The sequence below is a fragment of the Myzus persicae genome, unplaced genomic scaffold (genome assembly GCF_001856785.1).
Source record: "Myzus persicae strain clone G006 unplaced genomic scaffold, MPER_G0061.0, whole genome shotgun sequence".
Lineage (NCBI taxonomy): Eukaryota > Metazoa > Arthropoda > Insecta > Hemiptera > Aphididae > Myzus > Myzus persicae.
The window spans coordinates 64,797-85,599 of NW_019104130.1; the positions used below are offsets into that span (position 1 = coordinate 64,797).

Sequence of the window (20,803 nt, forward strand, 5' to 3'; positions counted from 1 at the left end):
AAATTTAAAAAAATATACAATTGCTTATGAGTTTGCACTAATTTACAAACATAAAACAAGAATACTGCACAAATTGATCTTTATATCATTGCATTTTGCGTGACATAAATTTAATTTCTATAATAAACAACATTTTATAATAGCATTAGAGAAAATGCAAATGCATCAAGTTCTAGACTCTAATCATAACTAATTTTTAGAAGTCAACTTAAAAACAAATGATTATTGGCTTGAAACTTATTGGTTCATGAAGCCATTATAATTTTTTATAAAAAGTATATAGACTAATAGCAATTATAATGTAATAGATAAGCACCTAGTAGATTAATTAATAATAATATCAACATACAAAATAATAAAATCACAATAAGGCATAACGATACAATCATATATTTTTTCATTTTGTCGTTGGGGGGGGGGGGCTCACACAAATAAAATAAGTTTGGGGCTCCTGGCAATCGATAGGCAACTGGGTGGGCCTGGCCTTCACTGACTATAGACATTTGTAAGCTCTGCAGCTCTATACGTTTACTAGTTTACGAGATTTATTGTCCCAGATCCGACGACGAAGTTCGTTTTCCATTCGTATCCGAGAATATTAGATAGGTATATAAGTATTTATATACATAATACCTTAAGACTTAAAAAACCTTTCTCGTCTAAATTGTCCGTGAAACCGCATAAAATTCTTATAAGGCACGCATATCGTCGAGTTTATTTTTTACCTTGTTTTCGGACACTTCAAAACAGTCGTCTTTCTCAGAAGTTATATCACATTATGTTGGCTTAGTCATGCGAGTCGCGCCCATTATTCTCGTGTATATTTTACCTCTCCTAACGTATTATATTAATATAAGTTGGTAATATTATCTGTATTGTTAGATCGTCGCAAACAAGAACTTCCTAGCATGTGCCGCGGGGACGAGAGATATAAATTATACAATTATATTTTGACAGTAATAACAATTTATGGCCATAACAGTTTACAAATAAAAGTCGTTGTATAGAGCCGCGTAAGTACTGTAACATAGTATAATATATCATAGGCACCGACGCGTCAAAAACGTTTTTTTAGGCATTGGTATATAATTTTCTAGACGACACCAGTTAAACCTAGACAATAACGTAGACACTTCAGACAGTGTTGATAAATGTAATTATTTATAATCTCTAATATTATATTATGTTTGCTTAAAGGCGTACCTATACTGGTAACGTATGAAATATGAATACAAAGTGTAAAAGACCGCATTTACCCTAGAGTAAAAATTCAAAAAATCTATGAGTTGTATAATTAGGCTGTCAGCCTAATAATAAGGATTATACACTTCGCGTGTTCGCATATTATATTCTCTACAGTCTGTATAGCATGTTGTGACTTATGCATAAGGTATACATACATGATGATATAACTATTGAAATCCATATAGTCAGACTGCTTAGCAAAGGACATAATACCATCAAAACACCACACCATACATATAGAGGAATTTTTAAGAAAAAACGTAAATTATTTTAACGTATATATTTTTGTAGTTCTAGTGCCTCTTTTCTGCGTTTTTTTGTTAATTTTTCCCAATAAGTAATAATTTAAAAAAAAAAATTAGAATTTTTATTGTTGGCCCTTTAAGTACCAATTAGATTTAATAATTTACTACCAGTATTTTTCAGAGTTGAAATGTGAAGTAATTTTTGTGCTACAAAACGTGATGTACGAGCAAAAAACCTATGCATCATACTAAATCCAATACATCTTAAACAATTTTAATTGGTTTGAAAATTAATTCAATTATTCATTTTCAGATTTTCTAGTACTTATAAGTTATAACGTTACTATTTCTAAGGATATTTAAAAATTAATTAATTTAACTAATAGACACTGATTATTAATTCGGTAGACGGTATGTTGAACAATATATTGTACCAATAATAATAAGTATAAATAATTAGGGAACGGATTTCAATGTAGTTAAAACACAACTATATGTAGGAACATATGTATGGAAGTAGGTATTAATTCATAAAATATGCACCTACAATATAATAAATGTGTAAGATAAACTTTTTAATTTTAGTGTAAGAAAACAAATCTACAGGAAATACACTCAATAAATTGATTATATTTATAAAAAATGTATAATTACGAAATATTTTAGGTACGATCCAAAAACATTAATTTTGGGTTTTATTATTCGAATCCTATATGCCTGTGTAGCATTGAACTATACGTTGTTTGCTTCATTGTGAAATTTTTCATAATAGGTTACAAAATATTTTTAAAACCACTAAACAAATGTTCCACATCATAATGTATTACTGATATTATCGGTATTATTGGTGCATGCATAAAGCTAGTGATGTCTAAAGTCAATACTTCTAAACTTTTGAAAGATCTCTGCCAATCATACATGTTTTGTTTGCCTGAAAACCAGGATTTTTTCTGTATTAATATGAATTTTATTTTTTACGATATCCCTTATTTCTCCATGTAAGAACTGTAAACTTTCTATTACCAATTCAATAATACCTATGTGCATATTACATATTACCAACCATAGTCGATACCATAGAAATAAATCTATTTTCTAAAGTTGTAATTATTGCTATAAATCTAAAATTCATTGAGAAGTAAATCATTTAATAATATTTTGTGATTTTTCAATCGCCATAGAAGTATCTGAATCAAATTCTAAAATTTTATATTCTTAAATTTGTTCATAATAATATTATAAAAACAATTTAAATTTTAAAATGCTCATAAAATAAGTTAAAAATTTTGAGATTTTTAATTGTGTACTGAAAATGTTAGTTCATGTAAACGTGAAATGTTTCAAGTTTCTACGTAAAATATTTTAGTTAAGTACAGCAAAATAACAAAAATCGATGTAGTACTTTGTGAATCCGGAATTTTTTTCGTCAAACAGTAAACTTTAAATACTTATAAAAAGTTGTGTCAGTATATTTTCTATATTTTTTATAGCCTTAAGAAAAATGTGTATTCAATGTTTAAGTTTCTTAACTCAAAAAGTTAATATTTAAAATGCCTATAAATTGATCTGAAAGTTTTAAAATATTTGGAAAATAACATCATAATATTTAAAATATTCTGACATAAGTATTTGATACAAATGTCAAGTATCTACCTTTGGGGTTACCTTTATATTTTTAGTAACTTAAAAATAAAAAATGATTTTGTTAAAAACTGATGTTATTCATTAAATAATATTCTAACATATCTTTTGTTAGTTTTTCCCTATTATTTTGAAAAATACTGATATTTTTCTAAAATACCAACTATAGATTTTCTTACAATTTTTCTACCAAAAACAGACTCTAAAGATAAATTAAAAAAATCAAATCATTGTAAAACTAATAAATTTATTGTTTTGCTCTGAATTTAAACGTCCAAGTTACGTTATCATTTATGTGTTGTTCCAAACACACTTGTTGGGTATAAAATTATACTTTGACCTCCAATTTTCAATAAACCATGCATACGACCAATATGTTTTTTAAATGATTGTCTTTAGCTGAAAAAAATTATATTCCTGGAACAAAAAAAGATTATTAGCATTTATATATATCCGAAGTCAATATTTGTTTACATCTATTCATGAACTGCAAAAATAAAAGTATATAACTCAATCAATTGTTGTAAGTACATTTATTTTTTCATTTTTATTGTAGTAAAATAAATGTTCAAAGAATCTGATAAAAATAAAAAAATACAAAAAAAATGAGTAATTCAATGACAAAAAAATTATAACAGGCGTTATATAATATAAGTACGATATAAACCTTTAAAACTACAAGGCATGTACATTTTTTTAATAACAAAAAAGTAATTAATTTTATAATTACTAATTAATGGATATATTTTATCTACATCAACTTATCATTAAATAAGTTATTTATTCTGTTATTATTAAAATGAAAGTGAGTGTATATTTAATTTTAATGCCAAGGTTTAAAAATTATGAAAATATTTAAAATGTTATTATAATTTTAAACAAGTTTTTTATGTTTTTAGACTTACAGTTAAAAATATTATAAAAGATAAAATAGTACATTTTAATCTAGAGAATTAATCAAAATATATTTTAACAGCAATTATAATGAAGAAATATAATCAATAAACAGATAATATACGACATACAAAGTATAAGTTTATTTATAAATAAAAATCTACAACAGCCATCAGACATTTTTATCAGAAAACCCCAAGCCAATATAAATGATTTATTCACAGTTGAATTAATACGGCTTGACGATGAAGGTAATACACCCTTGTTCAGATATTACAAATAATTAGATAAGTACCTACCTCCAAACAATAAATATTTAAAAAAAATTATATAAGGTTTATAAGAGTTAATATAAAAATAAATGTTGAGAAAATTACCATAGGGTTATTCTTTTTTAAAAATAGATACCTACAACAACAAACAAATCGATATTGTCAAAAAATGTTCTTTCAGAAATATTCCCGTTTTATTCGATCATTTTGAAAATTATACTGAATTTTCTACTCTTGAAAATTACTATTTAGGTCGAAAAATATCTATCTACTATGTACTGTAGGCACCAACGAAATACAATTTGTTACTAGCCCAAAAATAAATTACAAAGTTCATTGCTTAGATTTAAGACTGGCGAATAAAATGCAAGGTTAACCATCATTTTATTATACTATGAATACAATTAACTATTAATTTTATTCAACGAAAAATGTCAATTAAGATTCATATGGGTAAAATTGTAATTTTTAATACCTAAAGTTACCTACTTACAATATTTTGTTATACGATCTTCTGAAATTTTAACTACCTGCCTAGCTAAAATCATTTTTTTAAATTAACGATTATTTTTTTAACGCATTTATGGTTTATTTGAACATAATGACTTGATCAATTTAAATCTTTTTACGTAGATAAATTATTTTTATACGAGCAGCAAAAAAAAAATATTTATTTATTTTGCATATTCTTTTTACAAATGTTGTCAGTTATGTTAATCATGTTATGTATAATAATCCTTACGATTTGAGAGGCCTCTGGTACAAAAATAATTATAAAGTTTATCATACATTTTTATTTACGAATTTGTTTAAATATTCAGTATTTTTTGTACTGATCACATTATTTGTTTTAAAATAAATGGTTTTACTAGAGAGGTATACAGTTATATTTATTAAAAATATTAAAGATGTTAGTATTTTATTAAATAGTAACTATTTTTATTCCGCAGTGGTATCATGTAATCAATTACTTTGTTATATTTATTCCTGTTTCCTATTTTTTTTTCCTTGCACTCATCTTTCCTCCATCTGAAATGTTATTTAATTTCGATTTTCCGAATAGTTGAGGTCGATAGTTTCACTTAATATGTTTTGGTCATTTTGAACTTGACGTCTTGACTTCAACTATTGGCGACACACTACTATACAATAGATACCTCTATTGCTTATTTAGTAGGTTTACGAACTTATAAAAAAAAATGTATAATAACAATTTTTTGAGACATTCATCAAATTAATGTTCTTTCGTAGTGTTTATTTTATGTTTTTATACCACTTAAATTGTCGATATTTATGGCTTAGTCGATTACTCAGTTTTAATGACGTCGGACAGACGACGACAATCTAAGACATTCACATACTAAAAAGTGACGAGTTTAAAATCAAAAATTTTGAAGTATAACTTTAGCAATAAATGTAATCATTTTATCAATGTACATGATAAATAATTTCTAACTTTGACTAGTAACAATTCGGCGAAAAAATCGATCGGTGGCCGCTATATACGCATGACCACATGTATGAATGTATATACATCATGACCACGGCTGATGTTCTATGAATAGTGAACACCATAATAGTTTTTATTATTATTGGATATTTCAGTATTTGTATAATTGTAAATAGTTGTGAGTGTTATTTATTTATTACTTAAAGCTACATTGTTTTTAATAAATTATTTCATTATTTTTTGCAGTCATTATAGTTCTTAAATACTATAAGCATTTGAAAATAATAAAATTGTTGAGACTAATTTTCCTATATTTTCTTCGAACACGAAGCTCAAAATCTCAGTTAACCCAGGGTCTGGAGTATGCTCGTCCAACCTCACTCACCGCTTAGGACATTCTCAGATAAACAAGGTGGTTATGTTCATAAACCGTCTCATATTGATACACATCATCTATTTTTTTATTTTTCTTATTTGGTATATTATTTCATATTTCCTCTACATACACGAAAAATGCACGTTTTGTGTTATATTAAAACATTTTAAACGAAAGTAACGTAAAGGGTAGATACCATGCCATATAATTTCCATTTCACTAAATCAGTGATTTTGTCTCTGAAGAAAAAAAAATGCAAAATATAATAAAAATGTTAAAGATTTATGAAGTATACGAATATAGGAAATATGATTGTCAAATTTACCATGTTTTAATCAAGGTGGTATATACCACCTTTTTGTACTCATAAGTATAATGAGTAATGACTGCGCAGTCTGTTGTTCCCTCGATTAAACTTCGTATAGCAACGTGACCAATAATTTAATTTATCATCAATAATCATACAAGGTATTAAGATCATAATTAAATAAATATATTTATAAATATATCAATACCTAATGGACGTCACGATTTTACCTTGACATCGTGACAAGCATCCTCATGGGAAATACAAATTAAAAATATTGTTTTACCTATATATAATATTTGTCATTTATGCAATAATAGTAAGGTAATACCATTCTCAAATGTTTGAGTTACTTAAAGAAGGTATACATTATATTCAAATGTTATGCCGTTTAATTAAAGAACTTTCAATGTAATACGATAAATACTTATAATACTAAAACATCATTTAATCTTATGTTATAGGTATACTATAAGCTTCGTATACAAATTTGGAAAAACTGAAAAATAATTACATTATATTTTAATAACTTATTGTGTTTTCTAGTTAAATCCAATCCTGACTCAACATGATTTACTGTTACCAATCACTGTTTGGTTAACCACATTTTTTTAACTTAAACTTTTACGACACTGACTATTAATTTCAAATACAATACATTAATTTTTTTAATTTTCTGTCTGTACAGTGTACATAGTAATCTTTGTCTCTTAATACTAATTCACCTCTTAATTATATGTTACAATCGATCAATTACAATTGTTACTTGTTTTAAAAAATGAATTATATCTTCGTAAGTTGACACTGCTTGTGGTTCCGATACTTGCAGGCAGTTGGTGATTAACTATTAAACGATTTTTACCTTATTCTCAACTCTAGTCGAAAAAATTAATTAATTGTGGCGCAAACGTTTAAAATTCACGCCATCGAATAGGAATTTAACTATAGTTTATTTTATGATCAATGATAATATATAAGCTGTTGTTGTTGTTTTGCACTTACATGACCGCTTCGGCTTCTGTTTGTGCTGCCGCCCGGATGGTGCACACCATACGGCGTTAACTGCATATAGAAATAACATACATTTAAAATACAGCACCAACATTTTAAAAAAACAACCACTCGAGGCCCTTGCCTCTCTCCCTAAATACTTCACTGCTAATAATATTTAATTAGTTTTATAATTAATTTGTAAACCATAATACTATTGAAAACAAATTACGGTTTAAATTAATTTTTGTTATAGGTATTTATTAAGATAAATCAATATTGAAAACGTTTTTAAGGTATAACATAGGTAGAATTTTTTTTTAAGTTGGTTAAAGTTGGCAATATCTCGTATCTGCTAATCCACCCAAGTTATGCCAACGACGATTGTTACCCACTATTATTACAATATGACCGATCGTTAAATTCAGTCTACCTATGTCAATAATAAATAAATTATCGTGAAAAAAAATTATTTTCATATAATAATATAGGTAGGTACTTAATGTTAATATTTTATACAGATTTTACTTTTCACATTTCTGTTGAGAATTTAGCCTTCCTCGTGCTTGCCGCAAACTGCAGTATGTACACATTACGCATACTGCAGTATATCATATTATGCTTGTTATATATGATTATTAATTTAGTTTCTTTTGTATCGATTGTTGCGGTCTTGCGGAATAACCTTCAGAATATGTTTCACTCCAACAACAATATGTTTACACGATACTACAATAACTCTAAATTACTTCAGACTTTATTTATTTTTCTAATTCCTATGCGATTGCCTCAGGTCGTCAAGTACACGATGTTTTTTTCATCCTACTTCGCCTATATTATCATTTTTATTCTTTGTAGTATAAAGACAGGTACAATGATGATTTCCAAAAAAATTTTGCTTTCCTAGATTGCTATAGATGTAAGAAAAATCGCCCTATAAAATGTGAAATGTCATAATCATAAAATATACCTAGTACATCGCCTTGACGAGGTTTTTCTCGTGTTATATCCGCCTTAAAACTTTATTACAGATTCCGAACAACATTGAAAGTTCATTAATTGATATATATTTTGAACACCTTGTTTAGACTGTACACAACTAACAAATCACGTGAATAATAATTAGCTGGTATTATATTTGTACAATACATTTTGATGATATTATTATATTATTAACTTCCTATACCTACATACTATACATTTGTATAGTATAATGATCGAGTGATAAATATCGTAATATGAAACGTCGTATTTATAGCTTATTACTATTATTTGTTTCAATTTTACTTCAGTGTTCGATATGGACCGGAACGCACCAGAACAGCGTTCCGGTTCGTAATATTAGCTTTTGCGTCCGTTCCGGTTAGTTAGAATTAAGATTTAAAGGTTCCGGATCGTAAAAATATTAAGTAAATATTGGAAATAATAAAAATAAAAAATTACCACTCGGTAAGACGTTTCCGACAGTATCGAAGCGATTAAAATTATCAAATTTCCTTTTGACAAATAATATAATAGAAGTTCAATAGGCTCCATTTACCATCATACGTGTTGTTGCCTACTGCAAAAATATTTCATATACAACGAATTATCATTAAATTCAAGTTTAACTCATCCATTTCAGTGACCTACTCAATACGAGGTACCTACACTCGAAACTTACTTACCTATGTATAATATTTATATTATTATACAGTAGAGCGAATTCTCCGTTTTTTTTTATTCGTTTGTGTGTCTGGATATGAAAATAAATTAAATCCCATTGCAAAAATTACTTTTTAAACTGTTAGTTATTATTTTTTTATTTCATACGGATTTTTTTATGAATTTTATTATACAGTCCGCAATATTAATTTATTCATGTTTATTTTACATTTAATGATTCAAGTATACTTCGTTTGAGTGTGGAAGAAATACCTGATCTACCTAATTGAATGTTTTATTTCTTTAATCACTGTTTCGTGTTTAGTACAAGTTATTTTTCAAATATTATAGTAGTAAATCCCACTTGCTAATTTTTTTTTCTTTGAATGTCTCAATGTATATTATGCTTACCAATCGCTGACATTTAAAACGAGCTCAAAAATATAAACGTCACAGAAAGAAGTAGGACATACGAAAGAAAAGAACCAGAAAAGCACATTTTTATTCTGCGCATCTTAATTGTAAATATTTAAATTAGCCGAAGTACATACAAATAATTTTATATGGTGACATTATTCTGGCGATAAATAGGGTTTGTCGAAGTTTGTATATTTCCTCATACACGTATAAAAATAATAAATGTTCCTACTGCTAATATTATTATGTTTCATAACAGTGAATACCTAGTGATATAATTACCAACTAATGAAACATACTAACATCTCGAGTTCGTATTGTACAAACATATATATTATATATTATGTTCATAGTTCATAATGCGTTATATCCCCCCCCCCCGTGAGAAATTTCTACATCTACCACTGGCCGGAGTACGAGTGCATTATATGTGTCAAAATTACATATCTCTTATTACGGTGTACCTATCTTTATGAAAATAAACAACTCAATGCACCTAAATGTTCTAAACTTTTATTATTAAAATGTTTTTAAGTCTTGTATGGTTGTTATCCAGTTGATATTATATGTTTGATTACACTATAACAGAGTATAATATGCTATATTTTAGTTAATCTAACTAGTCATTAGGTACACTATTAGGTACCTACATAATAAATGATATGTGATACCTATTTAAAATAAATCGAGCGAACTAGTCATAACTATTTATTCACAATAAATTTGTTTAAGGACTCTTAAAATAATTTCATTTTTATCTAATTATCATCGTATCAGACCTAAGTATATCTATAAATAGTTTTTTATATTATGTTCGGTGAAATCTTTAATAGTTTGGTTTTCATAAAGATTTAAACCTAGATTTTAAATTGTAATCTTCATATTATTATTGTATTGCGGTTTAAATATTATGTTAACTGGTTTTAATTTTTAACAAAACATATTCGTTAGTATTTAAGGTATGATATAAATTTTCACGGATTTCAAATGTTATGTATGGATATGGTCATATGGAAAATATTAAGATTTAAAATACTCTCGCTTTGAAATTAAATAATACAGTCAGTACAAGCATTATTATTATTTTAAAACGATTTAAAAATACTTAGGTATTATTTAGGAACTTTTATTTTCTAGCACAATTTCTAGTTAAACAATATTTTGGTCATATAACAAAACAAAGTAATATTATAGGACATAGGTACTTATCAGCTAACATTTTTTCAATGTAAATCTCAATTAAGACAAGTTTATTGTGATTTGTGGTATTTAAAGCATCGCTCAAACACATAATTTTCGTAACTTCCATTTGGATCCATAAACGTTTTATTAAATCGATTTTATTAATTTAATTAGTACGACTAATCTCGTTGCACTAACGCTGTTTAATACTTATAATTTATGAGTTATGTTCGAAATACCTATTGTTAGGGTTTCATACAACAGATAAATGTTTACAAACATTATAACGTATGTTAGCAAACAATATACCTAATAATATATGATTTGTCAAATCGTGCATTGCCATTTACATACATGGTAAAATTATTATATAAATTATGAACTATTTAAATCTTTTGTTAGTCTACTAAATTCGTAGGATGGAAAATATATTGGGCCATAGCCCGATTCACAATGCTAATGTGGCCATATTCTTTATACTACAACGACCGCTATGGGCCTTACCTTTTTTAAGTACCTACTCGCTGTCGGTGTCGTAAAATAAATTTAAATTGGCTGTACCCGTTTAATACATCCGTAAAAATATCCATAGAACTGCAGAATCGGGGTCATTTTTTATGTTTCATACGGTATTTATTATATGCGACAATATAACTCGAAGTTTACTAGAGGACGTTTTCACAGAGATGTTAGGCCACCAAAGATGATTATGTTGTAAAACAAAATTCAGACGAGAACCAATGTTTTCTCTCATATTTTACCGATCATATTTCCCGTGTAATAAAATAGTAATTAATATCAATAAAAATAATTACTAAAGAACATGGCACATTATGCTGTTTGCATAGTAGTTTCCTAATATTTCGAAAGTTTATGAAGTGTATTTATCCATTTCTACATATGGTATGAAATATGAATGCATGATACGTGTGCGTCACAGAACAATTATTATACTATGTATCTGTAGTAGGTAACCCAAGAGAGGAAAAAGAGTGTTGTTTATTGAACCGATTATTACAAAATACAATATAAATGATGTTGTTCTGTATTTACAAAGATGGCATTAACACGGAAAAATTCTACATTATAGTTTTTTGTAATAATATCTTTTGTCGTGTATGCAGGCAATATTATAGTATGTTATATACTGAATAGGTCTCATTATATAATTACTCGTTGAATATTATACAAATACACACCATATTATAATACAATATTAATTTACTAATTTAAAAAAATACTCTATTTTTAAAAATTTAGAATAATACTCAAGAAGTTTGACCACTATCAAATGTTGAATTAGATTGTGCATAATCTAAGGGGTTGGATGATGAAATGTAGTGTATCTATCTTCATTTTTGAACAATTTCTAGGCATAAGTTTATTTCATATAATTTTATTTGGATTGATTGATTTTTTTAAATTTTCTTTTCTTTTGTCTGGTCAGTTCACCAATAAGCTCACACAAATCATTCATGTGTCACCTGTGGAATAATTTTTCCTTGTTTGTTATGTACTTGTGTGACGTGTGTAGTTTCTAAAATGTATAAATTAAACTTATTACGAGTATTTTACACTTTTTTGTTGATCTAAAACATTACAAGTGTATACTTTACATTTTTAAACGTTTAAATTTGAGTTTTTAATGTCAGAATGATTTGTCATATTCGTAAAAATGTACTTATTTGCGAATACGTAGGTATAGTTTCACATTTTACAACCATTGATAATAATATAAAATAGTAGGTAGGTACCTTTTTCAGTTCAAGGAGTAATACGAAATGTTTTATTTTCCCGGCACGTCGTTCAAGCTTATTATTTACGAGGATAAACCAAATTTATAACATGTGTGTATAAATCAAAACCTTAACTGAAAATGTAATATGAACACCAGAAAACAAATATGAAAGCTATACCTACATAATATATTGTAATGCCTAAACACGTAGGTACATGTGTAAATATGTTGATAAGAAAAAATCCGCACACTACAAAAGATTGTTTCTAATTTTTAACTTATTCCACCTGAAACATGATATCTGTTGTTGTTATTTTATTTTGAATGCTGATAATATATCGCTGTATAACCGCTTGAAAATAATTTTAATATTAACATATTTTACGTTTTTTAACAGAGCTAAAGAATCAATGTCGTCGACACCAGAACATCAAAATGGACTTCCAGAGTCAGATATGAATTTCGAACCCATCCGGGACGAATTGTACAAGTAATTAGTCATTTTTTTATAGACCATAATATTGCAAGATATTAATACTCAAGTAATACAATAGGTGTAATAAATATTATGTATCATGTATAATATGTGATATATTGATTTATATCACGGTGTGGTAAATCACATTTTTTATTATAAAAGCGACTCAACAAAATAATGAGTATTATTCGTATGAATGATTTGGTAAGAAAAGAATGTCAATATTTAATTTTAATTGCATATGTTTGCCTTCTGCAGAGAAAATGGTTTAAGTGCCGTATCATAAACTGAATCAAATGGAACTAATTCAATTTTTTTAGACGCTCACATTTATTATTATTTCACTAACATATTAATATTTTGTTCGTCCCAAGTCCAACCATCAGAGTATGATACAAATGAAAATTAGTTATTTATGTTGGAAGGCAAATTTAACACGGAAGACCCGGACGGGTTTTAATTGAAAAATCAGGGGTTTCCGATCATTTTACTAACAGTTTAAAATTATTTACACAAATATAATTTAGTCTATGAAAGTTTTTGTATCGTTTAATTTTAGTCCTATTTTTCGCGTACCGAATGTACTTAAATCACGAGTACTGGCAACAATAATAAATATCAAAAATGTGTCACACAACGAAATATACTAGTGTTTTCAATAAAACTGTGGGTCAATTCAACAATAAGTTTCATTAATATAGCTTTAATAAAATTTTAAATGATTTAGCAGTACAACGTTTGTTAATTTAAATAATAAACTAGTAAAAATTTTATTGATTCTACGATATTTGTATTAAGGTAGGGTGACCATACGTCCCGTATTATACGGGATTGTCCCGTTTTTCCACTTTGTGTCCCGTTGTCCCGACAAAAGTTATACGGGACGCATTTTGTCCCGTATTCTCAAGTAGGTCCCGTATTAATCCCGTTTTTCTCTCTATTGTTAATTTATTATTTTTTTATTTTTTTTTTTATTCTACGATATTTTTGTATCACAATATTCAATAGAACATCTAATCTATACTTATCAGCATTATTTTTAAATTCTTGTCTTGACAATAAATTATTATAATTGCTTTGGGTTTGAAAATAGAGAACTAATAATGTCACATTATTATCGACAACGTTAAACCTACAAAATGTTATTAATATTATTATATTGATGTGTGACGTCGTCTACTAAATAAGTACAATTCCATCCGCCACAACCAGTTTGTTGTCATATATAATGTCTATTTTTATTTTATAATATCTATGTAAAATTATAAATATAATTTGTTATTAATATTTATACGTGAATGTCGAGTTCACGTCTTCACGATGACATTCAGTGTAGTCGTAGTCGTAGTGACGTAGTAGCGTGAAGTTTATTAAGCTTATTTAAAATTCAGTATACCAAACTACCTAATTTGTTTTTAAAAATTATTTCTAAATTAAGAAATTTACGTGCCATCATCATCAAAATAATTTTTTTTTGGACTTTTGTGTACATATTATACTTATTAATATTTTATTTGTATTTAAAAACTATTATACAACATACATTTAATTTGTTTTTTTATATTAATATATTTAGTTAAAATTAGAATTTCCTTTTTTTTTTTTTAGTTAGGTAACTAAAGTGTCCCGTATTTTTATTTTATTTTTATGGTCACCCTATATTAAGGTAAAATAATGAATTAATTGGTCAAAGATTTATTAGAATCAACCATCGTTTTGTTAACTTAAATATTACCCTACAAAATGTTTTATTAAGTTCACAAAATACTTTTATTACATATATTGTTGCCCCATACTTATATTTGTTAATTTAACCAGTAAATTAATAAAATGTATTGTTTATTCTTCAATATATTTTATTAAGACTATAGATTAAATTATGGTTTAAATGACTGAGCATTTTTTTATATTCATAATTGTTTTGTTCATGCTAAAAATACCTTTATTATTTGTAAGTAGGGGAATCTGATGCTTTCTAAAACCTAAGAAAATGCCATCATATAAAAATGACTTATATAATATACAAGTACCCTTCAAATTTGTACATATATACTTATACAGATATATTATGATTTCCCAACCATGTGATTTAAATTTAAATTGTATTGAATATATTATTATACAGAGATAATCCTAGCAAAGAAATGAAAGCCGCGCTGAAAGTACTCAACGATTCTCTGAAGAAAACGTCAGCCACGTTATTGCCCAGGACCCAATTGAAACAAGCCATCGACATTGTCCGAGAAGAATGGTTCAAGGTTTGAATGAGCCATCTGATTGTAAAATTTTTCATAATTTGAAGAAAAAAAATTTCTTACAGGTGACGAGCTCGAGCAATTGCGGCGGCCACCTCGTAAAGAACTATGTCAACTGGTTCACTTCATATTCACCGGTTTTGCTGGAATTCATAATCAACATGACAGATGCTGCGGTAAACATATTATATTATTGTGATATTATTATCTAGACTTACAGACTGAGAAATCGTACCAATTGATCGAGATTTAATAGATGATATATATGTAACTGCCGGGCGGCGATCGAGAATAAGACAGTGATACGAGTATATAGATTATAAATGGTGATGTGACTTTAATGATTTTTTTTTTATATCTATCGATCAATTTTGTTCAGAAATCCCAGTATCACATGATATCTATTTAAGAATCTAATCCAATTAAATCATGATTCTCGCGTGACTGTTCTGAATAAAAAAAATGTATTTTGCATATCTGAGACATAAGTAGGTACATAATATAATAATTTTTTATTAGATATCATTTTGGCTGCTGTTTTTATGTGCCTTAAGATGTATTTCTTACCAATTAGATTTTAGGTATATTATAACATATTGACTTATTGTTATGATACTATTTTCTCTTATAACACTATTTTCTATTAGACATTTTTAAATAGATAAAATTATTTTTTATTCAAAATACAATTGCTAATTTTTTTTCTGCAGATATAGATTTATAATTTATATCATATGCCTTAAGAAATTTATTTTTACTTTTTTAATAGAATATGTTAAGATCAAACTCAAATCACCACATTAGGTTATTAAAACATTTCATTACTGTGTTTATTTACAACTTGAGTGAATAAACTAAAATTGTTATTTTTTTACATTTTTAATTCAATTTCTTTTCTAATGAAGTCTATAATATTATATTGAAGGCCAGAGCCTATTAAAAACTGTGCGCGATATATCAATATATTTTAAGTATTTTTAGTCTTTAGGACTTCAAATTTATAGTCCTACCTAATTATAATATATATATACATGTGCTGTACTGCTGTATAGATTTTTACACAATATAGGTGTTTGAATAGTTGTATTACATTATTACGTCGTATATATAGACATATAGTGCTACTCGTATTTTCTCAAAATACTTTAGTACCTATAATTGATTTTTGAGCATTTTGTACCAATACTGTAAAGTAATGCATGCGAGCATTTAACAATGTAAATTATTTCATAGAGCTAGTTTAGATTATAATTTGTATAAATAACATTTAAGAATTCAGATACTTCTATAGATTTACCTTGAGGACCCCAAAAACACAAAAATAACGTATTATAAAATTTCACATCGGATAAAATTGGTTTTTGAATTTTTCTCTTATTCTTACGGTTCTTAGAAATAAACCGTAATGACCGACAGCAATATGCAAATGAAACCGATGTAGAGATAATTATTTCCAGTTCAATAAAGTTTGTGAAATGTTAACATGCTTCTAATAAATATAGATATTATTTCTACGTTTTATACGAACAATAAAAACATAAACATCGGTGTACAACTGTTATCGCTGTCGATCGAGAGTCACGACGCGGTGACGTGAACTGCTTCACCAATTAGTTTTTATTTGCGTTTGGAAAAATGTATGTTAAAAAAAAATTGTAGTTTGCATATTTTAGCATAATATTTTGATTGTTATTATTTTTTTTATACATACTTCAATAATATTATCCCAAATACTAAGCGTTTCGGGTTTTTCAGCGCTCTGGATTCATATAGACACGTAATAATATGATATACTACACTATACACAATATTTATGCTGTATGCTTGTGTCTAAACCTTATCCATGAAGTTTATTGGACTATTTTCGTTTTATCAGGGCAACACCGTACTGCATTATTCGATTTCCCACGGAAATTTCGACGTCGTGTCTACCATACTGGATACGGGCGTTTGCAATGTCAACTTGACTAATGACGCGGGTTATTCAAGTGTCATGCTCGTCTCGTTGGCTGACATAAAAAACGACGACGAGATGAAAATCATCACGAGACTGTTCAAATGTGGCGATGTCAACTTGCAGGCTAAAAAAGTAAGTATTTCAAAACGCGCATACGAGATAATCAAGCACAAAGTAAAACCTTCGTCAGTTGAAATCTTATACTATTAAAGGTAACTCCTTTGAGTAATGGCTGTTAAGGGGATTTTATACATCAGTGTTTTCTACTCAAATAGACCTATCTGATACAGTTATACCTATTGTACTGACCATTTTAGTAATCAGGTAAAACTTTTTGAATCGGTCATAATGAATATCTATTTAAAAATTATTTTCCCACTTTTTTGAAATTAAACTCATAATCTTCATTTTTCCAAATAAAATAAAATTTAAATTTTGATAATATTGAAGTGAAAAAATTAATTTAAGAATTTAATAAAACCGCTTTGAAGTAATGTTTTCAGAAATGTTATCAGATGAATTGATTAGTTACAACAAAAAATACTATAAGCAAAAGATTAATACAATAAATTGGAAAAAAAATTAATAATATGCGTTATCGACTTATGGGAGAGCATTCAAAAAATTTTTTTATTAATATAAGAAGGTATATACGCATCACTGAGTTTCACACTTGTGTGGAGGCCAAAATCACTAATGATCACTTATTGCACATACAATTTATTACATATACGATTAATTATAACTTGTTATAATAGCAGTTGATAAATATTATAGATGCATTACCACCTTTTTTTATAAGCATTTTAAGTTCAAATTTTTAAATTATTTTGTTGTTGAAAAATTATAAAATTTTAAACTTATTGATTATTCGTATGCGACTAACCTCGTCATACGTTAATAGTCATTGCAAAACATTTCAAAAACGATTCAGATCGAAAGAAACATGTGATGGATCAATTTATTTCTAAGAATAGTTAGTACATAGTCGTTAAATATATTATTAAGATAATTATGAGTATGTTTTTGATTTGATGTATTGAACTACCTACTATCTTTTTGCTAAAAACGTCGAGTACAACTTATATTATATAACTTAAAACTTAAAGTCATTGTCAAATGGCGTGAATATAATGTATTTTAAAAATATCTTAAAATTAGTTTTAATATTTTGTATTGCGTACAGAAATAAATAAATAATAATTTACATTATGACCAAAAGTTTCTTGTCATTACGAATAATATTTTATGAACCATGCAAGAAATAACTAAAATTGTTAGAAGAAAAACGTTATTTTAAGTTTTATTATACAATTTTGAACCTAAAACGTAAACTAGGTAAACTTAAAAAAACTTTTGACCTATGAGTAACTCTGTATTCAATAATTACCTAATGTACTTGTCAGATGAATTGCCTAAATATTACTCCTTAAAATGTTACAGTCCCATTAAGCAGTTTAGTTCAATTTCGTTTTATTAATATTGATAGTGACTTATTTTCAAATTCAAAGATTTATTTCATTGTTCGTGTTCTTTAGGATGTATTTGTTCGATTTTTAATTTAGAAACTATTTATAATAGTGTGTAAAACAATACAAACGAAAAAGTCTCATAACTATTCATGACTTATAGGTTTGAAAATAGATAATTCACTCTAAAATTAACTACGAAACGAACGAAATTTAACTTGATTTTATTTTTTTCACTTGCAGCATGGTCAGACTACACTAATGTTGGCAGTTTCGCACGGTAAATCAGAAGTGGTGAAATTACTTCTGGAGTGCGGAGCCAATCTCAACATGCAGGACGAAGACGGGAGTACTGCCTTAATGTGCGCGGCCGAACACGGTCTTCAGGACATCGTCAATATACTGTTGGCTTGTCCGGAATGTGATGTGTCCATCGCAGATAACGTAAATATTGAACATGAAATATATTTTAATTACCTTCTTCTTTCACAAATATTTGTTATTTTGTAAAACGAAAATTCTGCGGCGAACAGAAATGAGTTATAACATCAAGTCTCTTATACATAGGTATACTTTTTTTATTTACTTATTTATTTATTTTTTGCAGGACGGAAGTACGGCACTTAGTATTGCCATGGAAGCTGGACACAAGGAAATCGGGATAGCACTATATGCCAAACAGCATATATTGTCCCGAGAGAACTCACCGTTCAATTTGTCGAAATCGAAGCGGTCGAGGAGCGCGAACACCGTGATGCCATCTAATAATATGACTTACTCGCACTTGTCGTTAAAAAAATCGCCGAGTCTGCAGCCTAAGGAATACGCCACTCTGTCTTCCATGCTGAAAACTCGGATTCCTTAACACATACCAGTTAAATAACAATAATAATAATACTTTTTTTTATCATCGACCAATGTACCTAAGCTTGAAGTTGTTTTTATTTTTGTAATAATTTTATTATACTGCGCCGCACGAGTCTTGCTATATTCTGGTGGTTTAATATTACCTAATTATGTTTTTTTGTTTTATGAAATAACCTAGTAAAAAAATGTCGAAATGTATAACTGTGGTTAATAATGGTCACTGATTAGCATCTAAACTATTCTTTTTTATTGTTACATAATAATAATATGAATAGACTGTATAGGTACAATATTATGTAAATGTTGTTTTGGGAATCTCTTACATATGCTTACCCATAACACAACAATTTCAAAAACAACAAATCTATGCATATTGTTATCGTCTAATATTGAAATAAAAAAATTAAAATATGATGAACCTAATGATTGTTTTTCTTATGTGTTAATTTAGTTAAATCTAAGTATATGTTTGTAAGTATTGTTTTGTTCTTAGAACCGCTTCATTATTATTCTGTACAACAACAATTAATTTATTTGCTGTTAGGACCGGTCCTACGAGCTCTTGGAAATCATGTTTTTATATAGATAACTTAAAAAAGTTTAAACCGACATTAATATTTTATAATCTTTTGTTGGGTAGAGCTAAGTTTTTATTGTACAATAACTAATAGTTTTGATAAGTAATAGGTCAATCAACAACACGAATATCAGTATAATCATAGGCATAGTTAGTTGGCTGAGACCCCCAAAATGTATACGCCCCCCCCTTCCACAGAATTTAAGGCCATCTTGGAATTTGTACACAATAATGATCGTTATTGACTATTGGACACATTAATACACATAGATACCAACGTTTGACTAAAGACCAATATCTATTTTCTTCATATTAATTGGTAGAAATGGTGACAGTCCCCTTTTTCGGGTTTTATCATTAACATGAAGAGTTGAACATGGGGTTGAACTACATTAGCATTATTTCATTTAGACCTACTCAATGATGATATACACTCGATATTTACTGTACAATAAAGAGGTTAACTATTTAAAGAATTTTTTTAATTTTTATAGTGTATAACGATAATTATTAGCACTGTGAATTTAATGCACTTAAGAACCTTAAAAATGTCAAAAAAATGCAATAAACTGGCAAAATATATAGTATAAATTCATTTAAAATGGTTTTTAATTTAATTTTTATATTTATATTAATATTAAAGCTACAGGATATTATACAATAGTACATTCCATGCATAAAAAAGTGTTTATTTAATAAAAAAAAAAAAAAATAAAATTTTGGTTGAATTTGAATTTTCTATACTTAATGCTATTCACCTGAAACATTTTTCAAATATTTTAGAAATAAATAACTTATG

The 20,803-nt window shown here is 27.3% G+C and overlaps 1 protein-coding gene across 1 annotated transcript in view; it reads left to right on the forward strand.

The window, feature by feature from the left end:
* LOC111039044 (KN motif and ankyrin repeat domain-containing protein 2) overlaps positions 1-19,850 on the forward strand; it is a 48,151-nt gene extending 28,301 nt beyond the window's left edge. Inside the window, exons 8-13 of the mRNA XM_022322322.1 lie at positions 12,799-12,891; positions 15,005-15,137; positions 15,200-15,310; positions 17,011-17,223; positions 18,804-19,004; positions 19,168-19,850. Coding sequence (XP_022178014.1) covers positions 12,799-12,891; positions 15,005-15,137; positions 15,200-15,310; positions 17,011-17,223; positions 18,804-19,004; positions 19,168-19,425 — 1,009 coding nt within the window. The 3' untranslated portion in view covers positions 19,426-19,850. The remainder of the gene's footprint in view (positions 1-12,798; positions 12,892-15,004; positions 15,138-15,199; positions 15,311-17,010; positions 17,224-18,803; positions 19,005-19,167) is intronic.
* The last annotated feature ends 953 nt before the right edge of the window (positions 19,851-20,803 follow it).